Genomic DNA, 14,056 nt, shown 5'->3' on the forward strand with positions numbered 1-14,056 from the left:
GTGGCATCATCGTGCTTCATCCACACATGCTCGGAGGCCCACCAGACGCGGCCCCGAACCCGGGACCTTTCAAGACCTGGACAAGTCTGGGTTTACCCAGATGTCTGGTAACCCTACATTTGTGCAAAATGATCGAAGATTATTGTAGAAGCTTAATTTATAAAGGTACGCAGGCCTTGCTTTCTAACATATAGGTGCCCTACGGGGGTCTCTCACAGAGTCTGGAATGTAAAATGCCCCGCTCTGTCCTAAGACTCGTGTACATGGTGTGTCTCATATTGGTAGGAAGATTGTGCAGCACGTGTGGTGTGGTCAAGCCATGACACGCAGCTTCAGCAGAACGCATGCATCGCATGGACATGTCACCAGTAGCAGTGCGGACGTCCCACACTCCTGTATGTAAAGTGAACTCTTTTATCCTCTGTTCTCCCCTCAGGTCTGTCATTGAAGATGTGGAGTGTGATGTGTCGGAGCTGGAGACGCGGCTGGAGAAGGTGGGAACAGGAAGGGAAGGAAGGGGATGGGGGACTAAGCTCCGCTCCCCCTTACTGATGGCAAGGGTTTTGGGGGAGGCCTGGTGAACTAAGGGAGCGGGGAGATGGCTTAAGAGGGATGACGGGAAAGATGGACTGTGTGTGCACAGGCTGTTCACTTTCTCTCTCTCTCTCTCTCTCTCTCTCTTTCTCTGTGCGTGTCACTGACTCTCCCTCGCAGCTTGTTAAGCTCTGCACCGGGATGTTGGAGACCGGCCGGCAGTACTGTTCCAACAGCAAATCCTTTGTGTGTGGGATCCGAGACCTCTCCCAGCATGCCAAGGGGGACAGAATGATGAGTGTAAGTGAGAACAATTTTCTCGTGGGGTTGGGGACGGGGTTCCATCCAACATCGAGGCTAGGGAAGCGGTTTAAAACTGGGGAACCTGGTGCGGAATTAGGTGCCGAGAGAGGGAAAAGTATTTCAAGCAAGATGCCGAACGTATTTCTCAGATCTGTCGAAGAAAAGGAGACGAGCAGAAGGGGGTAGGGTTACCAGACGGACATGTCCGGGCGGGGAGGAAGTCCGCATGTGACGTCATCGCGTGGCATTCTCCGTGCCCGACGCGATATGAGGAGACTTTCAAAACTCGGACAAAGTGCCGGGTTTTGAAAAGCCATCCGGACCCCCGGACATGTCCTCAACACAACGACACTTACTGACTATACCTTAATCTCTAGATCTTAATTAGACCTACGAGTAGGCCGTAAATTTATCTTCTTTTTTCTATGATTATATCTGCCTTTATATCCTTTTTTTTTTTTTTCCTTTTGTGTTCCCACCATATGTGTTCTTCCCTAAATGTTTCTTCTCTTTCTTTAAAGATTGTAGTTCAACCCCCCTCGCCTTCTGTACCAGTTATGTATTAGAACGTATATAATTTGTATTCAATTGTATAAAAATGTTTTGTTTTGTCCCCTAATTTTTAAAATGTTATAAGCATTGAAGTATACGACATGACAGAGGGCGTTGATGTCTCTACTGTAAAGAAGCAGAAGGGGATCGAGGCCAAAACAGTGATAGAATTCAAAAAAGGTGTAGGGCAGGGGTGTCAAAGTCCCTCCTCCAGGGCCGCAATCCAGTTGGGATTTCAGGATTTCCTCAATGAATATGCATGAGATCCATTTGCATGCACTGCTTTCATTGTATGCCAATAGATCTCATGCATATTCATTGGGGAAATCCTGAAAACTCAATTGGATTGTGGCCCTCAAGTAGGGACTTTGACACCCCTAGTGTAGGGGAAACGCAGAGAATATCTATAAGGGAAGAAGATGGAATAAAAGTACACCTCCCCCCCTCCATATTCGCAGCTCTCCCACTGACTTCACTTCCGGATGCCGTTCGTAAGAAGCAAAAGAACAAAAAACCTAAGATTGCCAATAATTTGTAGGAAAAAAATCAACAACAATTTGGCAATCGATATGGAGAGAGTAATAAATCTCTCACCATATACAACCCGCCACAAAGAGGTTTATACCATGCAATATGGAAATGCAAATCTAACTTAGAAATTTGGAGGGAACAGACCTCAGTACTGGGGAACCAAAGATTCTATAAGATCCCCCGGGCTGACGACTCATATGGGAACAAGCCCTATAATTCTAATTATGCTGTAAATCTGCTTCTAATTTTGTAAACCTACTTCTAATTTTGTTGTAAATCTGCTATTCAATGCTGTAAATCTGCTTCTAATTTTGTAAACCTACCTATAATTTTATTGTAAATCTGCTATTCAATGCAGATCATTTGCTAATTGATGTAAACCGCCTAGAACTCACTGGGTATGGCGGTATATAAGAATAAAGAATAATAATAATAATAATAATAATATAATCTAAAATGAGTCTGCCCCGTACATCATAATGTACTGTGCTTTCTTAATAATAGTTATAAGTGGAAAATCGCCATCCCCAAACTAGTAAAACCATATATACATGGTATCCCCTCTTTGAACGGGAGAAAATTGTCTTCAGTTTTCTAGGTCACTATATATAATTACACGATATCAACTTATCTGCTTTGAAAGGAAAGTCCGTTCTTGGACAAGACTTTCCTTTCAACGTAGATAAGTTGATGCTTTTGATATATTTTTCATTGTGCTGATATCGTGTAATTATGTGGCCATGCATCATTCTTGAATCTGCTGCAGGAGACGTGGAGGAGTCTATGCCACTGGAAATACTGCTCGGTGAAATCAAATGAAGCCACAACTGTGCTCTTAAGTACAAGTTGTACTTAAGTTGGTCATCTAACTCGGGGACTGGCTGTACTTGACTCACATAAGAACATAAGAGTTGCCATACTGAGAGAGACTGAAGGTCCCTCAAGTATCCTGTTTCCAACGGTGGCCAGCTCAGGTCACAAATGCCTGGCAGAGGCCCAAAGAGTAGCAACATTCCAGAGTTGGTACTGTGATGTCATAAAGCCTCATTCCACCAATGCCTAAGAGCCAACCTCAGCAGCGATGTCACAGTGGCTTGATTATTTCTATACAGGCAGTCCCCGGGTTAAGAAAGAGTTATGTTTTTAAAGCTGTTCTTAAGTCAGGACTTGTAGATTTTAAGATTCTTGCTGCTTATCTCTGCTCCCAGCTGACAAAAGGGACAACTGTCCCTACAAGTGTTCCCTCTAAGGTACAGCAGGCACAACCACGCACTGTTCTTAATGTGGCCATGCATCATTCCTGAATCTGCTGCAGAAGTGGAGGAGTCTAGGCCAGTGGAAACACCGCTCAGTGAAATCAAATGAAGCCGCAACCATGTTCTTAAGTACAAGTCGTATTTAAGTTGGGTGTCTGTAGCTCGGGGATTGCCTGTATTATATACCCAAGAAAGGCAACCAAAATGAAACTGACTCTGGTTTTTACCATGGTCACGGTGAGATGAGATCTATCAAGACCTAACTCTGCGTACCGTACACGAGAGGAGAGGTTGGAGGAATACGCCAGAGTTATTTGAAAGTAGAAATTAGGCACAAGAGGCATGGTGGTGATCCTATTTGGAGAATCCTTAGTTGGAAGCTTTGATGGTAAAGCTGGGGGCTGGGTGGTCTCTGTGACAGCACAGCGGGAAGTGTAATTGGACAGAGCGTGGCAAGCACTGCCTTCATATTCCGTGCTTAGGCCCAACTGAGGTAGTGTGTGCCAAGTTCCACTTTGTGTTGGCTTCGGTTGACGCTGTTCTCTATATACACACATGTATTCCTACGAAACCTGCCTAGCTGTGATAAACACTTGTTTAGGCGTCAGCCGTGGCCACAAAGGAAGTTGTTTTGAAACTCTGTCCTTGCAGCCAGCAGGCCCCAGAACCCACCCCTACCTCTTTGGATCTTCCCTCCCTGTTTCATCTCTGCTCTGCCGTTTGCATCTTCTCTGTCATCCTCCCAGGCTCTTCTCCCCTCCTTCCTTCCTAATTCCTCTCCTTTCTCATAGGAAATAACTTTAATAAACCATAAGGGGAGGGGGGGGGGTACTCTGCATGAATAACCCTCCCTGGACACAATGAAGGAGTTTGCTCAATATTGGGGGTGAAGCACGAGATTTTGCATGCACTATCTTTCTTCTATGCAAATTTATCTCATGCATATTCATTGTGGTATCCTGAAAACCTGACTGGTTGGGTGTATCCTGTGAACTGGGTCGAAACCCCCTGCTATAAGGTGATGGGGGTCTAGGGGAGTTATGGAGTCATTAGTCACTGCTGTATCTTCACCCCATTTCTCTCTCCCGTCCCTTAACCCCTCTCCTTCCTCAGGAGTGCCTTGTACGATTCTCAGAGAGCCTGAACAAGATGATTGACAGCCATATGGTAAGTCACCTCACTCATCTTCCCAACTCCTACAGGGGAGGGCAGAGGGGTATAAGTTTTCCTGGGGGAGCGGACTGATCCTTATACCCTCAATGAGGTGGTTTCAGAGGTACGAGGGGATGCCCCCATATTTTCACTGAGCTTTGGGGGAGTAGAATACTGATTGTTCCCCCCTCTTGGTGAGGGAAGTGTTGTGCTCTAACTCATTCTTTTTTTTTGGGGGGGGGGAGAGGGGTTAGTTTAGATCTGCCCTATCTTGATAATGGGGTACTGGAGACTGAGAAGGAATGACAGCAGTTTTGGTTCCCCCCTCCCCCCCCCCCCCGAGTCTGTAAAGTGACCTCCAAAGAGGGCGACCTTGGTAGGTTGAAGGAGTCTCTGTAGTGAGCCCCAGAGGTTGCTCCTCCCTCAGGGAGCAGGAAGAGGCTGCCAGGTCCTGATTCCCGGGGTGGGAGAGGGAGTGTGGGCAGGGGGGGGGGGGCTTTGGGATCGGTCCTGACTATCTCTGCTCCTTTGACTCTCTGCAGGAGCTACTGGACACCACCCAGCAGGCCTTCAAGCAACAGCTTCAAAATTTTGTCAAGGAGTGAGTATCTGCAGGCTTAGAGCACCCCTTTATGCATGCGTGCGGGGAAGACTGTCAGTCGGTGGGGTATCTGGGTACGTGCGCCTGCCTTTGTGGAACTGGCTTTCTTATTTCATCATTGGGGGAGAAATTTGCCTAATCCGGTGAATCTCAGGGCTATGGTCTTTGGTAGGGTGACCAGATTTTACTATTGTAAAATCCGGACCCAAAGTCCCTGCCCGCCTCATTCCACCCCAACCGCGCCCCCCTCCCAGTCCCTCCCCCTCAACCTGTTCTTTCGCTCGGAGCTGCGTCGGGAGGCCAACCGCACATGGGCAGGTGTGATGGTGCATAACGGCACCACAATGCCCTCCTGACGCAGTCCCGAGGTGGAAGCTTTTCAAAACTTGGGCAAAGTGCCGGGTTTTGGAAAAGCCGTCCGGACGCGTCCTCTAAAAAGAGGACGTGTCTGGGTAAATCCCGGACATCTGGTGACCCCCCCAGTCTTTGGCGTTTCCTACTTCTGGCGAAGTCGCCTGCAGTCCAACAAGCTTGTGACAATTCCATTGGAAGGCAGTCCAAACCAGCGGGCAGCTACAGCTGGCTTCCTTTGAAATGCCCTTTCCTTGGGGATTAGTGGATGGTCTCCCTTGCTCTGGGGGCAGCTGGCAAAGGCTGTGCAAGTGGCCTAGGCATCGGTTGCGGTGGTAGCAGGTCCAGATTCAGGGACTGTTACTGGGTTTTATTACCACTGGATGGAGGCAGATCTGCAGTAGAGTGTCAAGGCGATAGTGGACAGCTTGCCCTTCAATGAAAACCAACTTGATTCGTTTGATTTATTTGGTTATTACTGCCTTTCTGATCTTGAGTGCTTTCATGTGTACCGTATTTCCCCATGTGTAGGCCCATGTGGGTTTTACAATCCCCTGCGGTGGGGGCGGCCTATCTAAAGACATCGTAAATATGCCGCCTCGTTGGAAGATCAGCCGCGGAGTCCCCTGGACCTGCCTTCTGCCTCATCGCGGCCAGCAGGGCTGGAGCGATCCTGTCAGCGCTGCTTCCTCAAGGCCTGCGCCAGTTCTCACGTGACTCGCAGGGACGGGGGAAGGAGCGGGGGCGGAGACGAGGGTGGGGAAGGGGCCTTCGGAATAGGGACAGTCAAGAGGAGCTGTATTGTAGGACCCGTCATGGGCCGTGCTTCGGCAAACTACACCTGCGTCAGGGGGTCATCCAGTGCTACCAGTACATGAGTAAACGGATGAAACCCCTCAGGTGAATGAATAAAAACGCTTCCAATGTAAGGTGTGTCCGTTTTCTATAATCGTGAAAGAGGTGGGACGTGCGCTCTTGAACATGACCCCAACTGGAGACCCCTCTAAATTCTCTACCATTATTGCTTCTCTGGTCACCGCAGCTCACCTGGATTTGGGTGTAGCATGGCGTCAGGAGTCTATTCCCTCCCAGGCACGAGTAGTAGAAAAAAAATGGACTCTGTCTTTCGTATGACCAGGTTGACACCTATGAAGCGTCATAGACTGGGACGGTTTCTGCTATGGTGGAAACCGTATATTGCCTGGGGTGAACGAAGGGGGCTTTCTGTAAAGGAACGTCTTCAAATTGTTCACGTTATGCCTAAAACCACGGTGGGGGGGAGACGGTAGAAACATAGAATAAGACGGCAGAAGAGGGCCGGCGGCCCAACAAGTCTGCCCACTCGAGAACCCTCCCTCCCTGGTGTACCCATCCTTTATGCATAACTCTGTAGTACCCCCACCTGTTTGTCCCATCGGCTTTTGAAGTAGGGGGGGGGGAGTTTCTAGTACTTTTGCAGATGTGTTAGTTACCTTGTTTCAAAGAGTCATGTTGCAACTGTTGCGTGCTGTACTTGTACTTGTCTTCATTTTTATTGATCTTATCAGATGTATCCTTTTATTGACTGTTTTTTTATTTTGTATCTAGATATTGACTGTTTATTCTGTATTTTAGATATTGACTGTATGTATTTTTTGTTGTGAACCGCTTCAAACTTCTGGTATAGCGGTATACAAGAAATAAATTATTAGTAGTAGTATTGTGGGGTTTTTTTTTTTGATTTTTCAATAAAAATAAATTTACGAAACCCCCCCCCCCTCTTCTAAAGAATACAACCAGTGCTGAGATAGACATTAGATGTAAATCCGATGATGAAGTTTTACAAAAAGCTGTCTCGTCCAAAAGGCTCCAATATTTGCATCGTTTTAGGCAACTCTAATGACACCCCCCCCCCCCCTATTCCCTATTCCTTGGATCCAGGGATATTAAGAAGTTTAAAGAGACAAAGAAGGAATTTGACAGGTGCAGTGAGAGTCTGGACAGCGCCCTCCACCACAACGCAGAGGTCCCTCGCAAGAAACAGCACGAGGCCGAGGAGGCCAGCACCGCGCTGACTGCCGCTCGGAAGGCTTTCTACGATAAAGCGCTGGACTATTTGTTGCAGGTAACGCCTCTGTCCTGTCTGATTCCCTGTGATTTCAGTCTGTCTCATCGTGACTTCTCTTTGCGGTCTCTTTGTCGCTCGGGAGCCTGTCTGTGCAGCTCTGCTCCCGTCTCTCCAGATTTTGCATCCTGCTGTCCCCCTCTCCCAGCTCTTCCCCTGCTGCTGTCTGTCTCAGTGGACATTACCTCACTGTTTGTCACTCCAGAGCTCCACTGTCTCATCAGACAAAGAGGGGAGAGAGAGAGAGTGAGTGTGAGACCAGAAAAAAAAGGGGGGGGGGGGGAGAGAGATAGAGATAGAAAGCTGAGAAAAGGAGAGAGATGGAGAAGGGGGATATTGAGGGTGTGGTAGAGGCAGCGGCATAGCGAGGGTAGGTGGGCATCCTCCTCTCTGCCCCCCCCTCCTTCCCTGCACCCCATGTCACATTTGCACCCTCCCTTCCCCCCCCCCCCCCGTACCTGTTTAAATCTTTGCCAGCGCGAGCAGCTTCTCGGCCTGTTGCTGGCTTTCCTTCTGATGTCACTTCCTGGAAGTGATTTGAGAGGCCTGCACGAACGGCAATACAGAAAAGTTGCGGGGGTGGGATTGGAGGGCACAAGCATGGCAGGAGGTGCCAGCACCCGGGGCACTCTGCCCCCCCCCCCCACCCTTACTGGGTAGAGGGAAAAGGGAAGGCTTGTGAAATGAATGCAGGGACAGGAAGTTAGAATAAAAGAGAGGAAGTAAGACAACAATGTACAGAGATGTTTGACTTACTAGCTGTTGTTTACATGAGAAGTGAAAAATAGATACCGAGTGTCTCTTTTGTTTTCCAGATCAATGTCATTCAGTCCAAGAAGAAGTTTGAAATCATGAAGTTTGTGAGTCGTGGGTGGAGGGTGCTTCTTGGTTGAAGGGAGAAGGTGGGAATGGTTTTGTTGCATCCCCGGGGCAGGGGACTCTGCTCTCCTGGCGCCGATGAGGCTTCAGATTCTCATGGCCTCGGGGGTTTTTTATTGTCCGCCTTATTCATTGGGCAGCAGAGCGTTCGGGGGCTCCTTGCTCCATTATGTATACAAAGCTCCCCAGATGCACAGTGTAAGCGTTCGGTGTACCTTAATGGACGTGGAGAGGGTGCAGCGGTGCTGGCCTTTTCAGCCTCTCTAAGGCTTCTTATTTCTCCTAGATGTTGGAATACATGGATGCCCATTTTTCACATTACCAGCAAGGACACCGCATTGTGCAGGACCTGGAGACATACCACAAAAACGTGGCGGGGCAGGTGAGGGAAAATGCCACAGACTGTGTGTGACCTTGAGGCAATTCACTTATTCCCCCCTCCTATGCCGCAGCTCTAATCCCCGGCTCTGTCACAGACTTCTGTGTGGGACATCAGGGTAAGTCACCTGTGGTTCAGCTCTAATCCCAGGCTCTGTTACTGATTTCTGTATGTAACCTCACTGGGAATCACTTTAGGAGAACATAAGAATAGTCTTACTGGGTCAGACCAATGGGCCATTTTGCCCAGTAGCCCGTCGTCTTGGTGGCCAATCCAGGTCACGAGTACCTGGCAAAAACCCAAAGAGTAGCAACGGTCCAGAATCTCAAAGAGTAGCAAGGTTCCGGAACCCAAAAAGTAGCAGCATTCTATGCTACTGATCCCACTAGCCCGTCCTCATGGTGGCCAATCCAGGTCACGAGTACCTGGCAAAAACCTAACGAGTAGCAACGTTTCAGAATCTCATAGAGTAGCAAGATTTCGGAACCCAAAAAGTAGCAGCATTCTATGCTACTGACCCCAGTAGCCCGTCCTCATGGTGGCCAATTCAGGTCACGAGTACCTGGCAAAAACCCAAAGAGTAGCAACATTCCAGAATCTCAAAGAGTAGCAAGGTTCCGGAACCCAAAAAGTAGCAACATTCTATGCTACTGATCCCACTAGCCCGCCCTCATGGTAGCCAATTCAGGTCACGAGTACCTGGCAAAAACCCAAAGAGTAGCAACGTTCCAGAATCTCATAGAGTGGCAAGATTTCGGAATGCCAAAGAGTAGCAAGGTTCTGGAACCCAAAAAGTAGCAACATTCTATGCTACTGACCCCACTAGCCCGTCCTCATGGTAGCCAATTCAGGTCACGAGTACCTGGCAAAAACCCAAAGAGTAGCAACGTTCCAGAATCTCATAGAGTGGCAAGATTTCGGAATGCCAAAGAGTAGCAAGGTTCTGGAACCCAAAAAGTAGCAACATTCTATGCTACTGACCCCACTAGCCCGTCCTCATGGTAGCCAATTCATGTCACAAGTACCTGGCAAAAACCCAAAGAGTAGCAACGTTCCAGAATCTCAAAGAGTAGCAAGGTTCTGGAACCCAAAAAGTAGTAACATTCTATGCTATTGATCCCACTAGCCCGTCCTCATGGTGGCCAATCCAGGTCACGAGTACCTGGCAAAAACCCAAAGAGTAGCAACATTCCAGAATCTCAGAGCAGCAAGATTTCGGAACCCAAAAAGTAGCAGCATTCTATGCTACTGATTCCACTAGCCCGTCCTCATGGTGGCCAGTTCAGGTCACGAGTACCTGGCAAAAGCCCAAAGAGTAGCAACGTTCCAGAATCTCAAAGAGTAGCAAGGTTCCTGAACCCAAAAAGTAGCAACATTCTATGCTACTGATCCCACTAGCCCGTCCTCATGGTGGTCAGTTCAGGTCACAAGTACCTGGCAAAAACCCAAAGAGTAGCAACGTTCCAGAATCTCAAAGAGTAGCAAGGTTCCTGAACCCAAAAAGTAGCAGCATTCTATGCTACTGATTCCACTAGCCCGTCCTCATGGTGGCCAGTTCAGGTCACGAGTACCTGGCAAAAGCCCAAAGAGTAGCAACGTTCCAGAATCTCAAAGAGTAGCAAGGTTCCGGAACCCAAAAAGTAGCAACATTCTATGCTACTGATCCCACTAGCCCGTCCTCATGGTGGTCAGTTCAGGTCACAAGTACCTGGCAAAAACCCAAAGAGTAGCAATGTTCCAGAATCTCATAGAGTGGCAAGATTTCGGAATGTCAAAGAGTAGCAAGGTTCCGGAACCCAAAAAGTAGCAACATTCTATGCTATTGATCCCAGAAGCCCGTCCTCACGGTGGCCAATCCAAGTCACGAGAACCTGGCAAAAACCCAAATAGTAGCAACATCCCATGCTACCGATCCAGGGCAAGCAGTTATCCCACTGTGTTCCAGCTATAATCCCCTGCTCTGTCAATGGCTGTCTCAGAGGGTTACATCTCCCTGGGAATGGACCCAGTGGCATGTCAGCACCTATCAGAGAGCTTGTTCCGATGCAGGAAACGGCTGCCTGATCACCTCTGCTTGGCCGCTTCCTGTTTTGTGTCCCTAGCTCGAGCTGTAAGAGTGACACTTTGACCCTTAACGCTTTCCACCGCACAGGCCAGCGTCAGGGAAGGAGGCTGGGGCAGCAGCAGCAGCAGCCATGGTGGGAAAGGGGAAGGCATTTGGAATCAGACAGTGTTTACCCACTGTCTCTTCTAATTACTCTTCCTCCTGGGATGGAGACTGTGACTGCAGAGCTGGCCTGGAAGGAGAGACCAAGAAGGGGTGCAGGAGTGTTGGATAAGTCCCCCCTCCCCGATGCCGTTCATCTCTCCTCTTCCTCCGCAAAGGTGTGCCGATGTTTAAATCCTGTATTTGTAACTGGTCGTTGCCTCTTTGGTGGTTTGTTTTCAGCTCCATCAGCTGGTCCTGGAGTCGGCGAGGGAGAAGAGGGACATGGAACAGAGACACATCATCATCAAACAGAAGGTGAAAGTGGGGGACCGGAGGGAAAGAAGCGAGAGACCGCCTTAAAGGGGGAGAGGAGGGGGAGCTCTGGGAATGAAAAAGGGAGGCTGCAGGTCTTGAACCAAGCCCTGGGCAATGTCCTCACAAATGGCTGACCATCGCCGCTTGCGGCCCTAGTTAATCCTGAGCTTCAGACGTTGAAGCTCTAGTTCTTTGGGTTCCCTTCTCTTGAGTTGCCCTGAATCGAACTCTGCTTAAGAGGGGAGGCAGCTTGGGGGTGTCTGGGACCGATTTAATGCATGCTGTTTTGCTAGAGGACCACGGCAGGGTGTCGGGGCTAACAGGATGCCGGCGGTGGCTCTGCTTTCTTTCCTTCAGGATCTGGCGCAGAGCGACTCCACAGTGGAGTTCAAAGCCGACGCACCCAGTGGCGTAGTCATGGAAGGATACTTATACAAACGGGCCAGCAATGCCTTCAAGACCTGGAGCAGGTGAGGGAAGACGGGGGGAAGGTGCCCAGGAGTGAAGAGATGGCCAGTGCCTCTGACACCTCCTATAGAACTGACCGTCACCTACTTACCCACGCCACGAGATCATTTTCATGCATCTTTCCCACTCCATGTTAAAGAATGACATGAGGATACATTTTTCCTCGTCCCCGCGGAAACTCATTTTCCTGTCCTGTCCCCGCGAGTTCTTTTCCTGCCCCTGCCCCATCCCTGCAAGCTCCGTCCACATCTGCACAAGCCTCAAACCCTTTAAAATCATAAGTAGCAACATTCTAGAGCTCAGACTGTGATGTCATAATGCCTCATTCCACCAATGCCTAAGCTCCGTCCTCATCTGCCCAAGCCTCAAACCCTTTAAAATCTTAAGTATCCAAGGCTTGTGCGGTTAAGGCAGAGCTTACAGGAATGGAACAGGGACAGCAACAAAACTCGCGGGGATGGAGAAAAATTTGTCCCTGCTTCATTCTCTACATTGCACAACTCTAGAAATCAAAATATTGTAAAAGTGAGCCAGGTATAGGACAATCAAGCCATTGTGACATCACTGATGCGACTGGTTCTTATTGGTGGAATGAGGCATTATGATGTCACAATGCCAGCTCTGGTTATCAGAGGCTGAAACTTTTCACATTATTTATTTCAATTTTCTTAGTCAGTTCCTTTGATTTTCTAACTCCTGTTGCTCTGTCTCAGTGTCTCGCAAATGTTCCGGCCGGCGGCACACTAAACCCAGTGCCCCGGCCTGAAGGCACCTGGAAGTGCACGGCCTTTGACGCGATGGCATCTCAACGCCTGCACGATGTCATCGCGTTGATGTCCGCCCATCTGGCCGTGACCCGCTTTGGCGGAGGGATTCGGGAGGAGGGGAGGTGAGGAGAGATGCCAGCGAGGAGGGGAGTCCTCCGCGCGAGCTGACTGCCTACAGGACGCGCCTCTCGCGGCGAGAGGCGCGTCCTGTAGGCAGTCAGCCGGCGCGGAGGACTCTCCTCCTCACCCGTACGTCGCAGCACACCTGAAATCTCAGAAGGCACGCTGGTGTGCCGCGGTCCACAGTTTGCGATATACAGCTCTTATCTTATCTGTCGATATGTTCCACCTGTTTCCACCCTGTGCGGTCTAAAATGAAGATTTTTTTTAATGCATTATGTCAGCTTGCTAAGTACTATGATGTAATATGAATATTTAATTTTTTTTTTTTCTGTTGAAATTATCTCTCGTTTGTATCTAGATTGATCTTGTTGTACCCCACCCTCGTTGAATTTCTTCAAAAAGGCGCCTACTATCATTTGTCTCCTGTCTCTCGCTTTGCGCCCCTTTCGTCAGTCTTCTGCTCCTCTGACTGTGTTTTGTGTAACTGATTTTTTTATAGGCGCTGGTTTTCCATTCAGAACAATCAGCTGGTTTACCAGAAGAAACTGAAGGTGTGTAAAGGGAGGAGGTCGGACCCACGGGTGAAGCATCTCTTCTTTCCCTTAGATGGGATCTTGATCTGCACATTCTCTCTCGCAGGACACGTTGACCGTGGTGGTGGACGATTTGAGGCTCTGCACCGTGAAACCCTGCCTGGACTACGAGAGGCGTTTCTGCTTTGAGGTGGTGTCCCCGTCCAAGTGAGTTTCCAAGAGCAGGCGTGGCACACCACCCTCCGTCCAGGGTCCGATAGCGCTGGGCGGAAGGAATGGTGTAGCAGGGAGCAAGGTTTGGGTTTCCACGGCGGCTTCTGTTTTGGCATGAGCCTGGAGTAGCTTCAGTGGCGTGTGGTCAGGGCCTTCGGGGGATTTGAGTTCCTTTGAGCGTCGGGAGCAGCGCGGTTTCGTAGACGAGGGGGGTAGAGAGTATGTTGAGAAGCAGATCTTAGGGTTCGGAGGGGGGTGATCGTAAGGTATTAATAGAGCAATTTTATATGTAATCCGACGCGGAATGGTCAACCAGTGTGCGTTCTGTAGTAAAGGCGTGACGCGATCAAATCTTTTTGAGTGCGTGACGATTTTAATAGCCGTATTTTGAATTAGTTGGAGGCGTCTGATATCTTTTGGACATAACCCTTTATATAATGAATTGCAGTAATCGATTTTTTTTGAAATGGCGAGAAAGTGAATTAAAAGCAGATTTGGGGGTCGGCGTGTTAGTTTGTCAATGATGACACCTAAGATTTTAGTTGCAGAGGTAGATTCAAGTGGGGTGTTATCAATAGTTACTGGTGAAACCAGCTGTAAACCCTCTTTCCAAGGGAAAAGAACGTTACCGTATTTGCCGGCGTATAAGACGACTTTTCAGTACCTTAAAATCCTCCCCAAAGTCGGGGGTCGTCTTATACGCCGGGTACAATTTACATGCCCTTACTTGCGGGGCTGGATGTACTCAGTCGCGCGGCTCTTCTTCTCCCTACCTTCTCTGCTTGC

The 14,056-nt window shown here is 49.0% G+C and overlaps 1 protein-coding gene across 3 annotated transcripts in view; it reads left to right on the forward strand.

Annotated features, from left to right (window-relative positions):
• ACAP1 (ArfGAP with coiled-coil, ankyrin repeat and PH domains 1) overlaps positions 1-14,056 on the forward strand; it is a 51,521-nt gene that overhangs the window by 21,650 nt on the left and 15,815 nt on the right. For all 3 annotated transcript variants that reach the window (XR_004537275.1, XR_004537276.1, XM_033925103.1), the window contains exons 2-12: positions 437-494; positions 715-834; positions 4,290-4,343; positions 4,871-4,929; positions 7,201-7,384; positions 8,200-8,244; positions 8,550-8,645; positions 11,092-11,166; positions 11,524-11,636; positions 13,024-13,075; positions 13,164-13,264. Coding sequence is in view for 1 of the 3 variants with exons in the window: in XM_033925103.1 (XP_033780994.1) it covers positions 437-494; positions 715-834; positions 4,290-4,343; positions 4,871-4,929; positions 7,201-7,384; positions 8,200-8,244; positions 8,550-8,645; positions 11,092-11,166; positions 11,524-11,636; positions 13,024-13,075; positions 13,164-13,264 (957 nt within the window). In the remaining 2 variants the exon portion in view is untranslated. The remainder of the gene's footprint in view (positions 1-436; positions 495-714; positions 835-4,289; positions 4,344-4,870; positions 4,930-7,200; positions 7,385-8,199; positions 8,245-8,549; positions 8,646-11,091; positions 11,167-11,523; positions 11,637-13,023; positions 13,076-13,163; positions 13,265-14,056) is intronic.

The sequence above is a fragment of the Geotrypetes seraphini genome, chromosome 16 (assembly GCF_902459505.1).
Source record: "Geotrypetes seraphini chromosome 16, aGeoSer1.1, whole genome shotgun sequence".
Taxonomy (NCBI): Eukaryota; Metazoa; Chordata; class Amphibia; order Gymnophiona; family Dermophiidae; genus Geotrypetes; species Geotrypetes seraphini.